Source organism: Pseudophryne corroboree, chromosome 1 (genome assembly GCF_028390025.1).
Source record: "Pseudophryne corroboree isolate aPseCor3 chromosome 1, aPseCor3.hap2, whole genome shotgun sequence".
NCBI classification, from domain to species: domain Eukaryota; kingdom Metazoa; phylum Chordata; class Amphibia; order Anura; family Myobatrachidae; genus Pseudophryne; species Pseudophryne corroboree.
This window is the reverse complement of record NC_086444.1, coordinates 755,835,486-755,851,137: the sequence shown is the minus strand read 5'-3', so window position 1 is coordinate 755,851,137 and position 15,652 is coordinate 755,835,486. Positions and strand designations below refer to the sequence as shown.

At 43.2% G+C, this 15,652-nt stretch overlaps 1 protein-coding gene across 2 annotated transcripts in view; it reads right to left on the bottom strand.

The window, feature by feature from the left end:
- LOC134909808 (probable E3 ubiquitin-protein ligase HERC6) overlaps nucleotides 1-15,652 on the bottom strand; it is a 244,695-nt gene that overhangs the window by 41,455 nt on the left and 187,588 nt on the right. For both annotated transcript variants that reach the window (XM_063917080.1, XM_063917088.1), the window contains exons 16-18: nucleotides 11,226-11,396; nucleotides 9,070-9,213; nucleotides 8,429-8,595 (exon numbers count right to left, since the gene is read on the bottom strand). In XM_063917080.1, coding sequence (XP_063773150.1) covers nucleotides 8,429-8,595; nucleotides 9,070-9,213; nucleotides 11,226-11,396 — 482 coding nt within the window. The remainder of the gene's footprint in view (nucleotides 1-8,428; nucleotides 8,596-9,069; nucleotides 9,214-11,225; nucleotides 11,397-15,652) is intronic.

The window sequence follows — 15,652 nt, the reverse complement described above, 5'->3', positions numbered from 1 at the left end:
ACGATACACAGTGTGACACAGTCACATACCATATCTGTGCTCAGCCTCAGTGTGCTGCATCATCATATGTAATACTGTATATCTGACTGTGCCGAGTGCTCACTGCTCACACAGCTTAATTGTGGGGGAGACTGGGGAGCAGTTAGAGCAGGAGTACATAAATAATATATTTTAAGTACAGTGCACACTTTTGCTGCCAGAGTGCCACACTGCCAGTGTGACTGACCAGTGACCACACTGACCACCAGTATATTGTGATTGTCTGCTTAGGACGGAGTACTACTTGCTGATAGTGTGACCAGTGACCACCACCAGTTTAATTAATCCGTTCTCTGCCTGAAAAAAAACGATACACAGTGTGACACAGTCACATACCATATCTGTGCTCAGCCCAGTGTGCTGCATCATATGTAATACTGTATATCATTATCTGACTGTGCTGAGTGCTCACTGCTCACACAGCTTAATTGTGGGGGAGACTGGGGAGCAGTTATAGCAGGAGTACATATTTTAAGTACAGTGCACACTTTTGCTGCCAGAGTGCCACTGCCAGTGTGACTGACCAGTGACCACTGACCACCAGTATATTGTGATTGTCTGCTGACCACCAGTATATTGTGATTGTCTGCCTGAAAAAGTTAAACACTCGTCGTGTGGTGTTTTTATAAACGCATTCTGCAGACAGTGTCCAGCAGGTCCGTCATTACATAATATATACCTGTCCGGCTGCAGTACTAGTGTGATATATATATATTTTAATTTTCTCTCATTATCATCCAGTCTATATTAGCAGCAGACACAGTACGGTAGTCCATGGCTGTAGCTACCTCTGTGTCGGCAGTCGCTCGTCCATCCATAATTGTATACCACATACCCGTGGTTTTTTTTTTCTATCTTCTTGATACTAGTAGCTTACTTTAGGAGTCTGCAGTGCTGACAGACAGTGTCCAGCAGGTCCGTCATTACATAATATATACCTGTCCGGCTGCAGTACTAGTGTGATATATATATATATATTTTAATTTTATCTCATTATCATCCAGTCTATATTAGCAGCAGACACAGTACGGTAGTCCATGGCTGTAGCTACCTCTGTATCGGCAGTCGCTCGTCATCCATAAGTATACTAGTATCCATCCATCTCCATTGTTTACCTGAGGTGCCTTTTAGTTGTGCCTATTAAAATATGGAGAACAAAAATGTTGAGGTTCCAAAAATAGGGAAAGATCAAGATCCACTTCCACCTCGTGCTGAAGCTGCTGCCACTAGTCATGGCCGAGACGATGAAATGCCAGCAACGTCGTCTGCCAAGGCCGATGCCCAATGTCATAGTACAGAGCATGTAAAATCCAAAACACCAAATATCAGTAAAAAAAGGACTCAAAAATCTAAAATAAAATTGTCGCAGGAGAAGCGTAAACTTGCCAATATGCCATTTACCACACGGAGTGGCAAGGAACGGCTGAGGCCCTGGCCTATGTTCATGGCTAGTGGTTCAGCTTCACATGAGGATGGAAGCACTCAGCCTCTCGCTAGAAAAATGAAAAGACTCAAGCTGGCAAAAGCAGTAGCACCGCAAAGAACTGTGCGTTCTTCGAAATCCCAAATCCACAAGGAGAGTCCAATTGTGTCGGTTGCGATGCCTGACCTTCCCAACACTGGACGTGAAGAGCATGCGCCTTCCACCATTTGCACGCCCCCTGCAAGTGCTGGAAGGAGCACCCGCAGTCCAGTTCCTGATAGTCAGATTGAAGCTGTCAGTGTTGAAGTACACCAGGATGAGGAGGATATGGGTGTTGCTGGCGCTGGGGAGGAAATTGACTAGGAGGATTCTGATGGTGAGGTGGTTTGTTTAAGTCAGGCACCCGGGGAGACACCTGTTGTCCGAGGGAGGAATATGGCCATTGACATGCCTGGTGAAAATACCAAAAAAATCAGCTCTTCGGTGTGGAAGTATTTCAACAGAAATGCGGACAACATTTGTCAAGCCGTGTGTTGCCTTTGTCAAGCTGTAATAAGTAGGGGTAAGGACGTTAACCACCTCGGAACATCCTCCCTTATACGTCACCTGCAGCGCATTCATAATAAGTCAGTGACAAGTTCAAAAACTTTGGGCGACAGCGGAAGCAGTCCACTGACCAGTAAATCCCTTCCTCTTGTAACCAAGCTCACGCAAACCACCCCACCAACTCCCTCAGTGTCAATTTCCTCCTTCCCCAGGAATGCCAATAGTCCTGCAGGCCATGTCACTGGCAATTATGACGAGTCCTCTCTTGCCTGGGATTCCTCCGATGCATCCTTGCGTGTAACGCCTACTGCTGCTGGCGCTGCTGTTGTTGCTGCTGGGAGTCGATGGTCATCTCAGAGGGGAAGTCGTACTCGTAAGACCACTTTTACTACTTCCACCAAGCAATTGACTGTCCAACATCCTGGGCGGTGAGAAACGTGGTTCCGGTATCCATCATTACTGCAGAGGCAACTAGAGACTTGTTGGAGGTACTGTGTCCCCGGTACCAAATACCATCTAGGTTCCATTTCTCTAGGCAGGCGATACCGAAAATGTACACAGACCTCAGAAAAAGACTCACCAGTGTCCTAAAAAATGCAGTTGTACCCAATGTCCACTTAACCACGGACATGTGGACAAGTGGAGCAGGGCAGGGTCAGGACTATATGACTGTGACAGCCCACTGGGTAGATGTATGGACTCCCGCCGCAAGAACAGCAGCGGCGGCACCAGTAGCAGCATCTCGCAAACGCCAACTCTTTCCTAGGCAGGCTACGCTTTGTATCACCGCTTTCCAGAATACGCACACAGCTGAAAACCTCTTACGGCAACTGAGGAAGATCATCGCGGAATGGCTTACCCCAATTGGACTCTCCTGTGGATTTGTGGCATCGGACAACGCCAGCAATATTGTGTGTGCATTAAATCTGGGCAAATTCCAGCACGTCCCATGTTTTGCACATACCTTGAATTTGGTGGTGCAGAATTATTTAAAAAACGAGAGGGGCGTGCAAGAGATGCTGTCGGTGGCCAGAAGAATTGCGGGACACTTTCGGCGTACAGGCACCACGTACAGAAGACTGGAGCACCACCAAAAACGCCTGAACCTGCCCTGCCATCATCTGAAGCAAGAAGTGGTAACGAGGTGGAATTCAACCCTCTATATGCTTCAGAGGTTGGATGAGCAGCAAAAGGCCATTCAAGCCTATACAACTGAGCACAATATAGGAGGTGGAATGCACCTGTCTCAAGCGCAGTGGAGAATGATTTCAACGTTGTGCAAGGTTCTGCAACCTTTTGAACTTGCCACACGTGAAGTCAGTTCAGACACTGCCAGCCTGAGTCAGGTCATTCCCCTCATCAGGCTTTTGCAGAAGAAGCTGGAGACATTGAAGGAGGAGCTAACACAGAGCGATTCCGCTAGGCATGTGGGACTTGTGGATGGAGCCCTTAATTCGCTTAACAAGGATTCACGGGTGGTCAATCTGTTGAAATCAGAGCACTACATTTTGGCCACCGTGCTCGATCCTAGATTTAAAACCTACCTTGGATCTCTCTTTCCGGCAGACACAAGTCTGCTGGGGTTCAAAGACCTGCTGGTGACAAAATTGTCAAGTCAAGCGGAACGCGACCTGTCAACATCTCCTCCTTCACATTCTCCCGCAACTGGGGGTGCGAGGAAAAGGCTCAGAATTCCGAGCCCACCCGCTGGCGGTGATGCAGGGCAGTCTGGAGCGACTGCTGATGCTGACATCTGGTCCGGACTGAAGGACCTGCCAACGATTACGGACATGTCGTCTACTGGCACTGCATATGATTCTCTCCCCATTGAAAGAATGGTGGAGGATCATATGAGTGACCGCATCCAAGTAGGCACGTCAGACAGTCCGTACTTATACTGGCAGGAAAAAGAGGCAATTTGGAGGCCCTTGCACAAACTGGCTTTATTCTACCTAAGTTGCCCTCCCACAAGTGTGTACTCCGAAAGAGTGTTTAGTGCCGCCGCTCACCTTGTCAGCAATCGGCGTACGAGGTTACATCCAGAAAATGTGGAGAAGATGATGTTCATTAAAATGAATTATAATCAATTCCTCCGTGGAGACATTGACCAGCAGCAATTGCCTCCACAAAGTACACAGGGAGCTGAGATGGTGGATTCCAGTGGGGACGAATTGATAATCTGTGAGGAGGGGGATGTACACTGTGATATATCGGAGGATGATGATGAGGTGGACATCTTGCCTCTGTAGAGCCAGTTTGTGCAAGGAGAGATTAATTGCTTCTTTTTTGGTGGGGGTCCAAACCAACCCGTCATTTCAGTCACAGTCGTGTGGCAGACCCTGTCACTGAAATGATGGGTTGGTTAAAGTGTGCATGTCCTGTTTATACAACATAAGGGTGGGTGGGAGGGCCCAAGGACAATTCCATCTTGCACCTCTTTTTTTCTTTAATTTTTCTTTGCGTCATGTGCTGTTTGGGGAGTATTTTTTTTGAAGGGCCATCCTGCGTGACACTGCAGTGCCACTCCTAGATGGGCCAGGTGTTTGTGTCGGCCACTAGGGTCGCTTAGCTTACTCACACAGCTACCTCATTGCGCCTCTTTTTTTTCTTCTTTGCGTCATGTGCTGTTTGGGGAGTGTTTTTTGAAGGGCCATCCTGCGTGACACTGCAGTGCCACTCCTAGATGGGCCAGGTGTTTGTGTCGGCCACTAGGGTCGCTTAGCTTACTCACACAGCTACCTCATTGCGCCTCTTTTTTTCTTTGCGTCATGTGCTGTTTGGGGAGTAGTTTTTTGAAGGGCCAGCCTGCGTGACACTGCAGTGCCACTCCTAGATGGGCCAGGTGTTTGTGTCGGCCACTTGGGTCGTTGAGCTTAGTCACACAGCTACCTCATTGCGCCTCTTTTTTTCTTTGCATCATGTGCTGTTTGGGGAGTGTTTTTTGGAAGGGCCATCCTGCGTGACACTGCAGTGCCACTCCTAGATGGGCCAGGTGTTTGTGTCGGCCACTTGGGTCGCTGAGCTTAGTCACACAGCTACCTCATTGCGCCTCTTTTTTTCTTTGCGTCATGTGCTGTTTGGGGAGTGTTTTTTGGAAGGGCCATCCTGCGTGACACTGCAGTGCCACTCCTAGATGGGCCAGGTGTTTGTGTCGGCCACTTGGGTCGTTGAGCTTAGTCACACAGCTACCTCATTGCGCCTCTTTTTTTCTTTGCGTCATGTGCTGTTTGGGGAGTGTTTTTTGGAAGGGCCATCCTGCGTGACACTGCAGTGCCACTCCTAGATGGGCCAGGTGTTTGTGTCGGCCACTTGGGTCGCTGAGCTTAGTCACACAGCTACCTCATTGCGCCTCTTTTTTTCTTTGCGTCATGTGCTGTTTGGGGAGTGTTTTTTGGAAGGGCCATCCTGCGTGACACTGCAGTGCCACTCCTAGATGGGCCAGGTGTTTGTGTCGGCCACTTGGGTCGTTGAGCTTAGTCACACAGCTACCTCATTGCGCCTCTTTTTTTCTTTGCGTCATGTGCTGTTTGGGGAGTGTTTTTTGGAAGGGCCATTCTGCGTGACACTGCAGTGCCACTCCTAGATGGGCCAGGTGTTTGTGTCGGCCACTTGGGTCGCTTAGCTTAGTCATCCAGCGACCTCGGTGCAAATTTTAGGACTAAAAATAATATTGTGAGGTGTGAGGTGTTCAGAATAGACTGAAAATGAGTGGAAATCATGGTTTTTGAGGTTAATAATACTTTGGGATCAAAATGACCCCCAAATTCTATGATTTAAGCTGTTTTTTAGTGTTTTTTGAAAAAAAACACCCGAATCCAAAACACACCCGAATCCGACAAAAAAAATTCGGTGAGGTTTTGCCAAAACGCGTTCGAACCCAAAACACGGCCGCGGAACCGAACCCAAAACCCGAAAAATTTCAAGTGCACATCCCTAGCCTCAACAAGAAGATTCAGAGGTATTGTGCCAGGTCAAGGGACCCTCAGGCAGTAGCGGTGGACGCTCTCGTGACACCATGGGTGTTTCAGTCGGTCTATGTGTTCCCTCCTCTTCCTCTCATCTCAAAAATATTGAGAATCATAAGACGAAAAAGAGTTCGGACAATATTCATTGTTCCAAATTGGTCTCGAAGGGCCTGATATTCAGATCTTCAGGAGATGCTCACAGAAGATCCATGGCCTCTTCCTCTCAGGGAGGACCTGTTGCAGCAGGGGCCCTGCGTATTCCAAGACTTACCGCAGTTACGTTTGACGGCATGGCGGTTGAACACCGAATCCTAGCTGGGAAAGGTAGTCCGGAGGAAGTCATCCCTACTCTGATAAAGGATAGGAAGGAGGTGACGGCGAAACATTATCACCGTATCTGGAGGAAGTATGTATCTTGGTGTGAAGCCAAGAATGCTCCTACGGAAGATTTCCACTTGGGCCGTTTTCTCCACTTTCTACAGACAGGAGTGCATATGGGCCTGAAGTTAGGGCCGAAATCTGTACCTTAATGGAGCCTATCTATATTCTTTCAGAAGGAATTGGCTTCTCTCCCAGAAGTCCAGACTTTTGTAAAGGGAGTGCTGCACATCCAGCCTTCTTTGGTGTCCCCAGTGGCACCTTGGGACCTTAACGTGGTGTTACTGTTCCTAAAATCTCACTGGTTTGAGCCTCTTCAAACAGTTGAATTAAAATTTCTCACTTGGAAGGTGGTCATGTTGTTGGCCTTGGCATCTGCAAGGCGGGTGTCCGAATTGGCGGCTTTGTCTCACAAAAGCCCTTATCTGATTTTCCATGTGGATAGAGCAGAGTTGAGGATGCGTCCTCAATTTTTGCCTAAGGTGGTTTTATCGTTTCATATGAACCGACCTATTGTGGTGCCGGTGGCTACGGGAGACTTGGAGGATTCCAAGTCCCTGGATGTAGTCAGGGCCTTAAAAATTTACGTAGCCAGGACGGCTCGGATTAGGAAAACAAAGGCACTGTTTGTCCTGTATGCGGCCTACAAGGTTGGCGCTCCTGCTTCTAAGCAGACTATTGCTCGCTGGATCTGTAACACGATTCAGCAGGCTCATTCTACGGCTGGATTGCCGTTACCAAATTCGGTAAAAGCCCATTCCACTAGGAAGGTGGGCTCTTCTTGGGCGGCTGCCCGCCGAGGCGTCTCGGCATTACAGCTTTGCCGAGCAGCTACTTGGTCGGGTTCAAACACCTTTGCAAAATTCTACAAGTTTGATACCCTGGCTGATGAGGACCTCATGTTTGCTCAATCGGTGCTGCAGAGTCATCCGCACTCTCCCGCCCGTTTTGGAGCTTTGGTATAATCCCTATGGTCCTTACGGAGTCCCCAGCATCCTCTAGGACGTAAGAGAAAATAAGATTTTAAACCTACCTGTAAATCTTTTTCTCCTAGTCCGTAGAGGATGCTGGGCGCCCGTCCCAGTGCGGACTATCTTCTGTAAGACTTGTATATAGTTTTTGCTTACATAAGGGTTATGTTACAATTAAGATCAGTCTTTGGCTGATGCTGTTTTGTTCATACTGTTAACTGGTTGCGTATATTCCAGGTTATACGGTGTGGATGGTGTGGGCTGGTATGAATCTTGCCCTTAGGTTAACAAAAATCCTTTCCTCGTACTGTCCGTCTCCTCTGGGCACAGTTTCTCTAACTGAGGTCTGGAGGAGGGGCATAGACGGAGGAGCCAGTGCACACCCATTCTGAAGTCTTTAGAGTGCCCATGTCTCCTGCGGAGCCCGTCTATACCCCATGGTCCTTACAGAGTCCCCAGCATCCTCTACGGACTAGGAGAAAAAGATTTACCGGTAGGTTTAAAATCTTATTTTCCTCAGTAGCTGGCCTGGGCCACTGCCAGGCCCCTCCAACAGCCACGGATCCAGGTAAAATTAGTACCCATTCTCAGCCCCAATTTTATGCCCCTGTTTACAGTACTTAATAGCAAACTGTATCATGCATGTTGCTGTATCTCACTACAATAAATACTGTCCCAAACAAACTATAACCATGTTCCCCTTTAAGATTGGACTTTTGTGCATTTGGGCTCTAGAATGTATAATGGGATTGTTTTAAATCCATTCCATGCAGCTATCGTGGACAGCATTACCTGGCCTACTTTAACATTACAGGTATGTACCAACTAAAGGAAACCTTTGCCTAAATGAGTCATAAACTATTTTAATTTATACTTTATACAGTATATAGAAACATTGGAGTTATTTGGACAGTACAAATGCTTTTGTAAAACTCCTGGAGTGCCTTTGGATGTATCTATTATCATAGCAATGGTACACAAGTAGATGCTATATTATGACAGGAGTGTGAATCTATCAATCTATCTATCTATCTATAACATGCCTGAAAATGAAGTCACAAGGATGTTTGCTGTGGTTTTGGGGATGTTGGTTAGTTAAGTCTTACCTTCCCATGGTAGGTTGTAGCTCCTTCAAGTCATCTATTGTGGTTTTTTTACCCAGAAGCTTTTTAAACAAGGCCAATGGAAAGGGCATGTACATAACAATCTGATTGTAAATTGCCAACCCGCACAATATACCATAGTAATAATAGTTTTTCTTCTCTGCTGATGCCTACAACAGGTAATACAGCCATGCATCACAATCAATGTAAATAGTAATTTCATATTTTAAAAGCAGCTGTCTGATCCCTTGTTAGATTCCATACTCAATCCTTCCTCAGTGATATAACTGCTATGACTATATTGATACAATATCTTCAGCATCCTAATTATAGGTCAAAGCTTAAGTATTGCATTGAGACTATCGTGTCTGTAGCAAACGGTAACCGTGAGTCAGATATTGTGCTATGTGAACTTTTGTGCAGATACACGATTTGCACTAGCATTTACTAACAGAAGGTGGCTATTTTAGATGAATGCATACACTATCAGTGTTATAAAGGCATCTACAACAAATTACTGGTCAGCAGCAACTAAGACATCTTTCCAAATAAGTAATGTGCAAAATCTAAAACATTTAATTGAAAATACACAAATTATTTCACTTTCCATTATCATAATTAGAAAATCCAAACCAAAAACGGACCTGGCTTGGAAACCAAACTGGTAACAATGGCTCGGAACAAGTGAAAAGTCCATAGTCAGGATGGACCATTTTCTCAGCCACAAAGAGGAAGAACTCTGAAATGACAGCTCTGGTATCAGCTCCAGTCTCACCGTGAAATTCCACCTGTGAGACAAAGCTAGATTAAAACAAAATGTGAAAAACACCTGTTTTTTGTGCACTATTGCAGGTAATTGGATACCCCCCCCCCCCATTAATGTCCTCCTATATGTGTGTATTATCATGAGGCATGCTGTAGAAAGCATTTTGTGCCTCTTTCACTATCCAGTAAGGTTTTAATTTTTCCAATTGTCCTTACCTTGTTTTTAATATATTCTTTTTATCCAAAAATTTTAATTTGCAACAAAGAAGCAAGAAATAAGAAAGAGGGAAATTTGGGATTGTTTATGCTCTTGTCAGTCGTCGTGTGTTGGAAGACTGAGGACTTCTGCCTTCATTTGTTACATTGAGTCTTTTTATTTGTTCAACCAGTTCTGACAGAGACATGTTATCCTGCTCATATACAGTAGAATGCACATTTATTGGTAAACTGCTCAATCAGATTGTGATGTCACTCAGGTATATATTTTTGTATTATTTTAATCACAGCTCACTTACATAGCACTTATGTGCTTCTTATTAACCCTTACTAATTTTCACCTGTGTGCTGCCCTGGGGTAGCCGACCTGTGCCGACATGATGGGGTCCCGCACCCCGGACCCACACCTAGTATTAGGGACCCCCACTGAAAGACGCCTTGCCGTTCGGCCTGGGGGCTTAACCTCATATCTGCAGATATACGCAACTAAGATCTCTGTATTATCTGATTATTATGTAGTGTTATTTCTCACTCGGTGTGCATTAGGGATAGCTATATGTTTTTCTCTTACCCATATACAGTAGAATACTGCACAGACCATTTGGAATTGGACCCTGATCACCAGAGACAAATGTTATAAATACAGAACCTTTGCAAATAAAATGATAACTGGCACTGGTAACAATCGGTGAAATTATAATTTTAGTACATTATGATAATGACTTTTTCCCTGGAAGTGGATATTAGTGTGCAGTCTTACATATTATGGGGTCTATTCATGAAGCAGTAAAAAAAAGTATTGCGAAGCGAGCCAGTGGAGAAGTTGCCCATGGCAACCAATCAGCTGCTACATATAGTTTTATAGAATGCACTTTATAAATATTACCTCAACACTGATTGGTTGCCGTGGGCAACTTCTCCACTAGCTCACTTCTCCACTCTTTTCACTGTTTCATGAATAGACCCCTATACCTTGTCGGATAATTGGTACAACTGGCATGGTAACAACCAGTGAAATTAGAATCTTAGTGCATTATGAGAATGACTTTTTCCCTGGAAGTGGAGCTTAGTGTGCAGTCCTACACATTATGGGGTCTATTCATGAAGCAGTAAAAAAAAGTATTGAGAAGCGAGCCAGTGGAGAAGTTTCCCATGGCAACCAATCAGCTGCTACGTATAGTTTTATAAAATGCACTCTATAAATATTACCTCAACACTGATTGGTTGCCATGGGCAACTTCTCCACTGGCTCACTTCCCCACTCTTTTCAGTGCTTCATGAATAGACCCTTATGCCTTTTTCGGATAACTGGTACAACTGGCATGGTAATGTGGGCACTTAACACCACCTTGTAAAACTTTTACAGTTTGTCTGACTGAACTTTACTAGCCAATCAGGTCCTATGTGTTTATGGGAAAATAGCAATAGGAGTTGCATTGTATTACAGGTACCAACATTCTATAAATCTATACTGCTTAATGACACAGATGATGCTGAGGATATCTAAGGACACCATGGCTTGGCATTTATATATTTTTGTCCAATAAATGTTCTGCTTCCTAACAGATTAAAGTCTGATCCTGTCAGGTGATATGTGACAAAACTTAAGATCAGTCTTATTTGTATGATAGGCACTGCAGTTTGAATTATGGCACTAAATGTAAAAGAAAACAGACACCTTTATACACTCTTTACCTTATTTCATGATTTGAGATTACATTTACTAAGAAAACATCCACAACTGGTCTTGAAAAGCTCATTTAGAATTTCTGACAAATTGGACATGCTATCAAAGTAGTTATAGGTTAAATCATTTTACCAATAACTCCTTTTTGAGATCACAATCTTCCACAATGCTGAGTTTATGCATGGTATCTTCCAAAAGATTCTGACGTCTGATTTTGAGATGTAAGAGGGGTATCCTGGGACTGTCACTGCTGTGATTCATTCTGTTCAGCACAAGCATCTGGCTGGCTTGTAGTTTTACTTCCTAATGAAAAGATAAGCCATAAATGACATCAGATTTGCTACCGATACCTGCATTAAATGTTTTACTTTTAACTATTATGTAGAACATGAAATAAAAGCATGAGACAAGTATAACACTCAACGGGGTCATTCCAATTAGCTGCACCAACCCGATGGGGTTGCATACAAATATCATGAGTTCAGGGTCAGATCGGGGCAGGAGGGGGGCGAGTTGCAGTGTTGTTGCCGGCATTTCTACGCTGTTGCAATAGCAATTCACCCCCTTCACAGCTAATTGGATTGACCCCAGCTATTGCTTATTTTTTCATAGCACATTTGAATCATACAGAGTGCTGTATGCAGAATTTTTAGGTACAATATTTCTGCCCAACTGAGGTTACAATTTAGTTTTTGCTGGCAGTATTACAAGAAGAGATATCAAAGGACACAAGGGACTAGATTTTAAGTGTTGGCTTTGCAACCAAATTTAAAACAGTAATAATATTAACTGCAAAATCAAGCGTGTTGTAAGCTGCTGCTTAGACAAATTACATAAACCCTTGAAACCAATACAATGTTAGTGGACAACACCTCCTTAGCCAAGCCTATCCTATATGCAAAGGGGACCTCTCACGTGATTAGAATCAGAGGTGCCTTGTTAATATTTGTGCTCATTTTCACTGCAGGGAAGAACATGCTGTAATTCATCCTCTAAGATCTCCTTAGAGATGCCCCGAGGACCTACAAGCGTGGTCCTCGGGGCATAACCAGGCTTGGACTGGCTCCACTGCCTGGGGGCCCACCTCCTGCTCTAAGGATCAGGTTCCAGACTGTGCACTTGAATTATACATCATACATATGTTACCTTATACTGTATGAATACCAAATTGCTTTCTAACAAATATTTAAAATGCCCGCTCTAATATATACTGAGGACGCCAGGCACATCTTATTACCATATATGATAAAAGTGCGCTGTACGTCGCAAAACACTACATCCCTTAAGAGGAAACAATACACGCACACACTGTCTGAGTTCCAAAGCTCATTGATGTATATATTTGTTATTAAAAGGATATGTATTCAATATATCACAATGTACAGTATATATATATATATATATATATATATAGTTACAATTTACACAGTAAGCAGCTAATACAGTTACAGGCCAGCATACAATACCATCTCCCTCAATGCTCACTACGCTCCCCCTCCATGCTCAAAGGAGCAGAGTATCGGCAGACAACCATCTCGTTCCGGACCCAGGGGAAAAAGCATGCTTCTGTGTCTCTTCAGCAATACACTGTGTAGTTTGGGGGAGTGCACAGACTAGTCTAGGGGCGGGAACTTTCTCATTCATGATGAGTCACTGATCGGTTCATATGCAAACAAGGTTCAGCCTTGATGGACAAATTACAGGAGATAGCCACTGGTCAGGCATGCTGTCTTCCAGGAAATCCATTGTTCTAATAAGAGTGACTTTAGCTTTCATACATTTAATCATAACTACTCATAGCAATGTGCTACAACTTAACAACAAGCATCAAATGAAACTACACATTAATCTGGTTATTGTGACACCAAGCATGACATGTCTATCTTGCTTCGTTCCAATAATACACATACATGACGTTACCTCCATTAAATACATTTAAAACATTATGATGTCTGGCGCTTGATATGTTATAATTATGTGCTGTATGAAATATGTGTCGAATCTATCTCTGTGGCATGTCTGTGTAAATGCATATGTTACCATATATTGCTGTGCTCGCTGCGCGTATTTGCAAGCATAGCCACTCATAATGTGTGGAGTCTGTATGTTGTCTCTATGTAATATTTTTGACTTCGACAACTGGAATATGGTGTATTTTTTTTTACAGTGCATTGCTGTTATTAATCTGGTACATTATCATGCATGCAGCAGCTGACTTTACTGTATATATTTATAAAGGGGGCCAGATGTTGCACTCTCTAATGGTTAGTTAAACCAATGATGTGGCAAGCCACACCCCCTCTGTGGACTAGCCACACCCCTAAACATGGGCCCCTACCACTGCATTTCCCTGGTGGGCCCTACATGCCCCAGTCCGACACTGGGCATAACACCTCCTACTTGGTATGCATACAAGGCAGAATTTTAAAGGAAAATAGAGGGGGGCAACCCCTCTAAGCTTTACTAATATAATTAATAGTAGCACTTTCTGATGCACACATAGGAAATCCAAATTCATTTTTCCGAATACGCAGCCATATAGGACTCTATGCGGTGCTGTGGCCATTAGGCTCCATCAGGGCCGGCAACAGAAATCTTGGGGCCTGGTACATTGATTTCTTTGCGGCCCCCTCAGATCATTCGTAATATATATATATATATATATATATATATATATATATATATATATATATATATATATATATATATATATATATATATATATAGAGGAATTGGTGAAAATAAGCGCCCAAGAGTGTAAATTGTATAACAAGGTGAATATAAATAAAAGGTATCAAGGGTGGGTATATTGGAACCAGTTAAAAAACGTATCTGAAAACCAGAGAAGCTAAATTCAGGCGATGCTTCTTTGACGCTTAATACATGTTGAAAAAAAGAAGAGCAAACATAGTGTGTACTGTTTTTTTGTACAATATCAAAATATATCACTGGCTATAAAACATTAGGCTTAATTAGGGAAATAGCATATTCCCAAGTATGCAATCAATATATAGCCTAGGCAGTGTATATATAAAAGATAAATTATTTAATACACGTAATGACATAAAAATACATAAAAGTATATAAAAATATGAATAGCTGTATATCATGCGTACAGAATAAAAGATTATATCAAGCTTATCTGTCCATAAATAACTGGAATGCATGCGTACAGAATTCAAAATTATAGATGGCTTATCTGTCCATAAGAGGAAATGTCAGCAGGTAGCTCCCAACGCGTTTCGTCCGTCATCAGCAGGACTTCATCAAGGGAATAGACAAACAGAGCAGGCATGCTTTTATTTATACCCTCCTTGGGCAATTTATGATGACATCACTTCCTGTGATGTCATGTAGCTGGAGCATTAATGTGAACTTTAAACAAGGTTTTAATTGGCACTCAAAAAGGGAACAATATAATATAGTGAGGTAGGGAGATAGAAGGAAGAAAAAACGAAGGAAGAACGAGGTGGAGAGGTGACACAATCAGCCAAAAAGAGCGTCCAGAATTTGCTATGGAACGCATGCGTCATTTCCGTAGATGGCACTGACGTAACTTCCGGTCGGCGTATTACGATTGAAAAGGGTCTATACAATTTAATGACCGTGATTTTGTATGTGTGTCATTGTTAAAGGGGAGTACAAGGCTGGAGTACTAGGCTGGATAGTAATTGAAAGTAACGTTAGGAGGTGTGGTGATCCGTCGGGTATGGCGGTCACGTGACTTCAGTTATAAACACGGAAGTAAGTGTGTGGAACGCAAATAAGTGACGTAACTTCCGCTGAAAACGGAGTGAAGGACGGTGAAAACAGTGGGAAGCATCTAGAAAATAGAGTATACATATGAGCCCTTGTCAATATCGATTACCGGACTATAAGGTTAAGAAGGTGACGTTACGGGATGTTTCTGATCCGTCTAATATGACGGTCATGTGACATCCGTCAGTAACGATAATGAAGTGTTGGTGGACCGCAATTGAGTGACGTGACTTCCGCTAAAAAATGGAAGTAGAAAAGGGGGAGAAAAGTGATAAGCATAATTAATAAATAATTAATAAATAAACTTCCGTATTAGGAAAAGGAGGTTTATGTTAATATAGCTGTGTGTAGTACACAGCTATAGTGCAAGTTCTGTCACATAATCTACTGTGACAGGTGAGATTAACGTGACAATTAGCGGTGAAACACACCGCTATTGTGATATTATCACCATAGGATTAATTTCTATATATAGCATAAATTATTAAAAATAATTAGTTTAAAATGAACAACTGAAAAATAAATAATAAAGGGTGGATATGCTGTGTGTGTAGTTTTTGAGTGCAATTAAAAAGGTTAATACATATCATAAAAAAATGATCATAATAGACCGGATATAAACTGATTAAAACATGACCCAAGGGGAGTATTTTGAGTAGCAGCGTTGTAATTATTTAGTTGTTTCCTTCGGCAAAAGTACATAGCCTTATCGCATTTTAGATGCGCATCGTGTGTTCTTCTTTAGAGAAAGTCTTGGTTATTATCCACATCAGGCAAGGGGTCGGTAATTTACTGAAAGG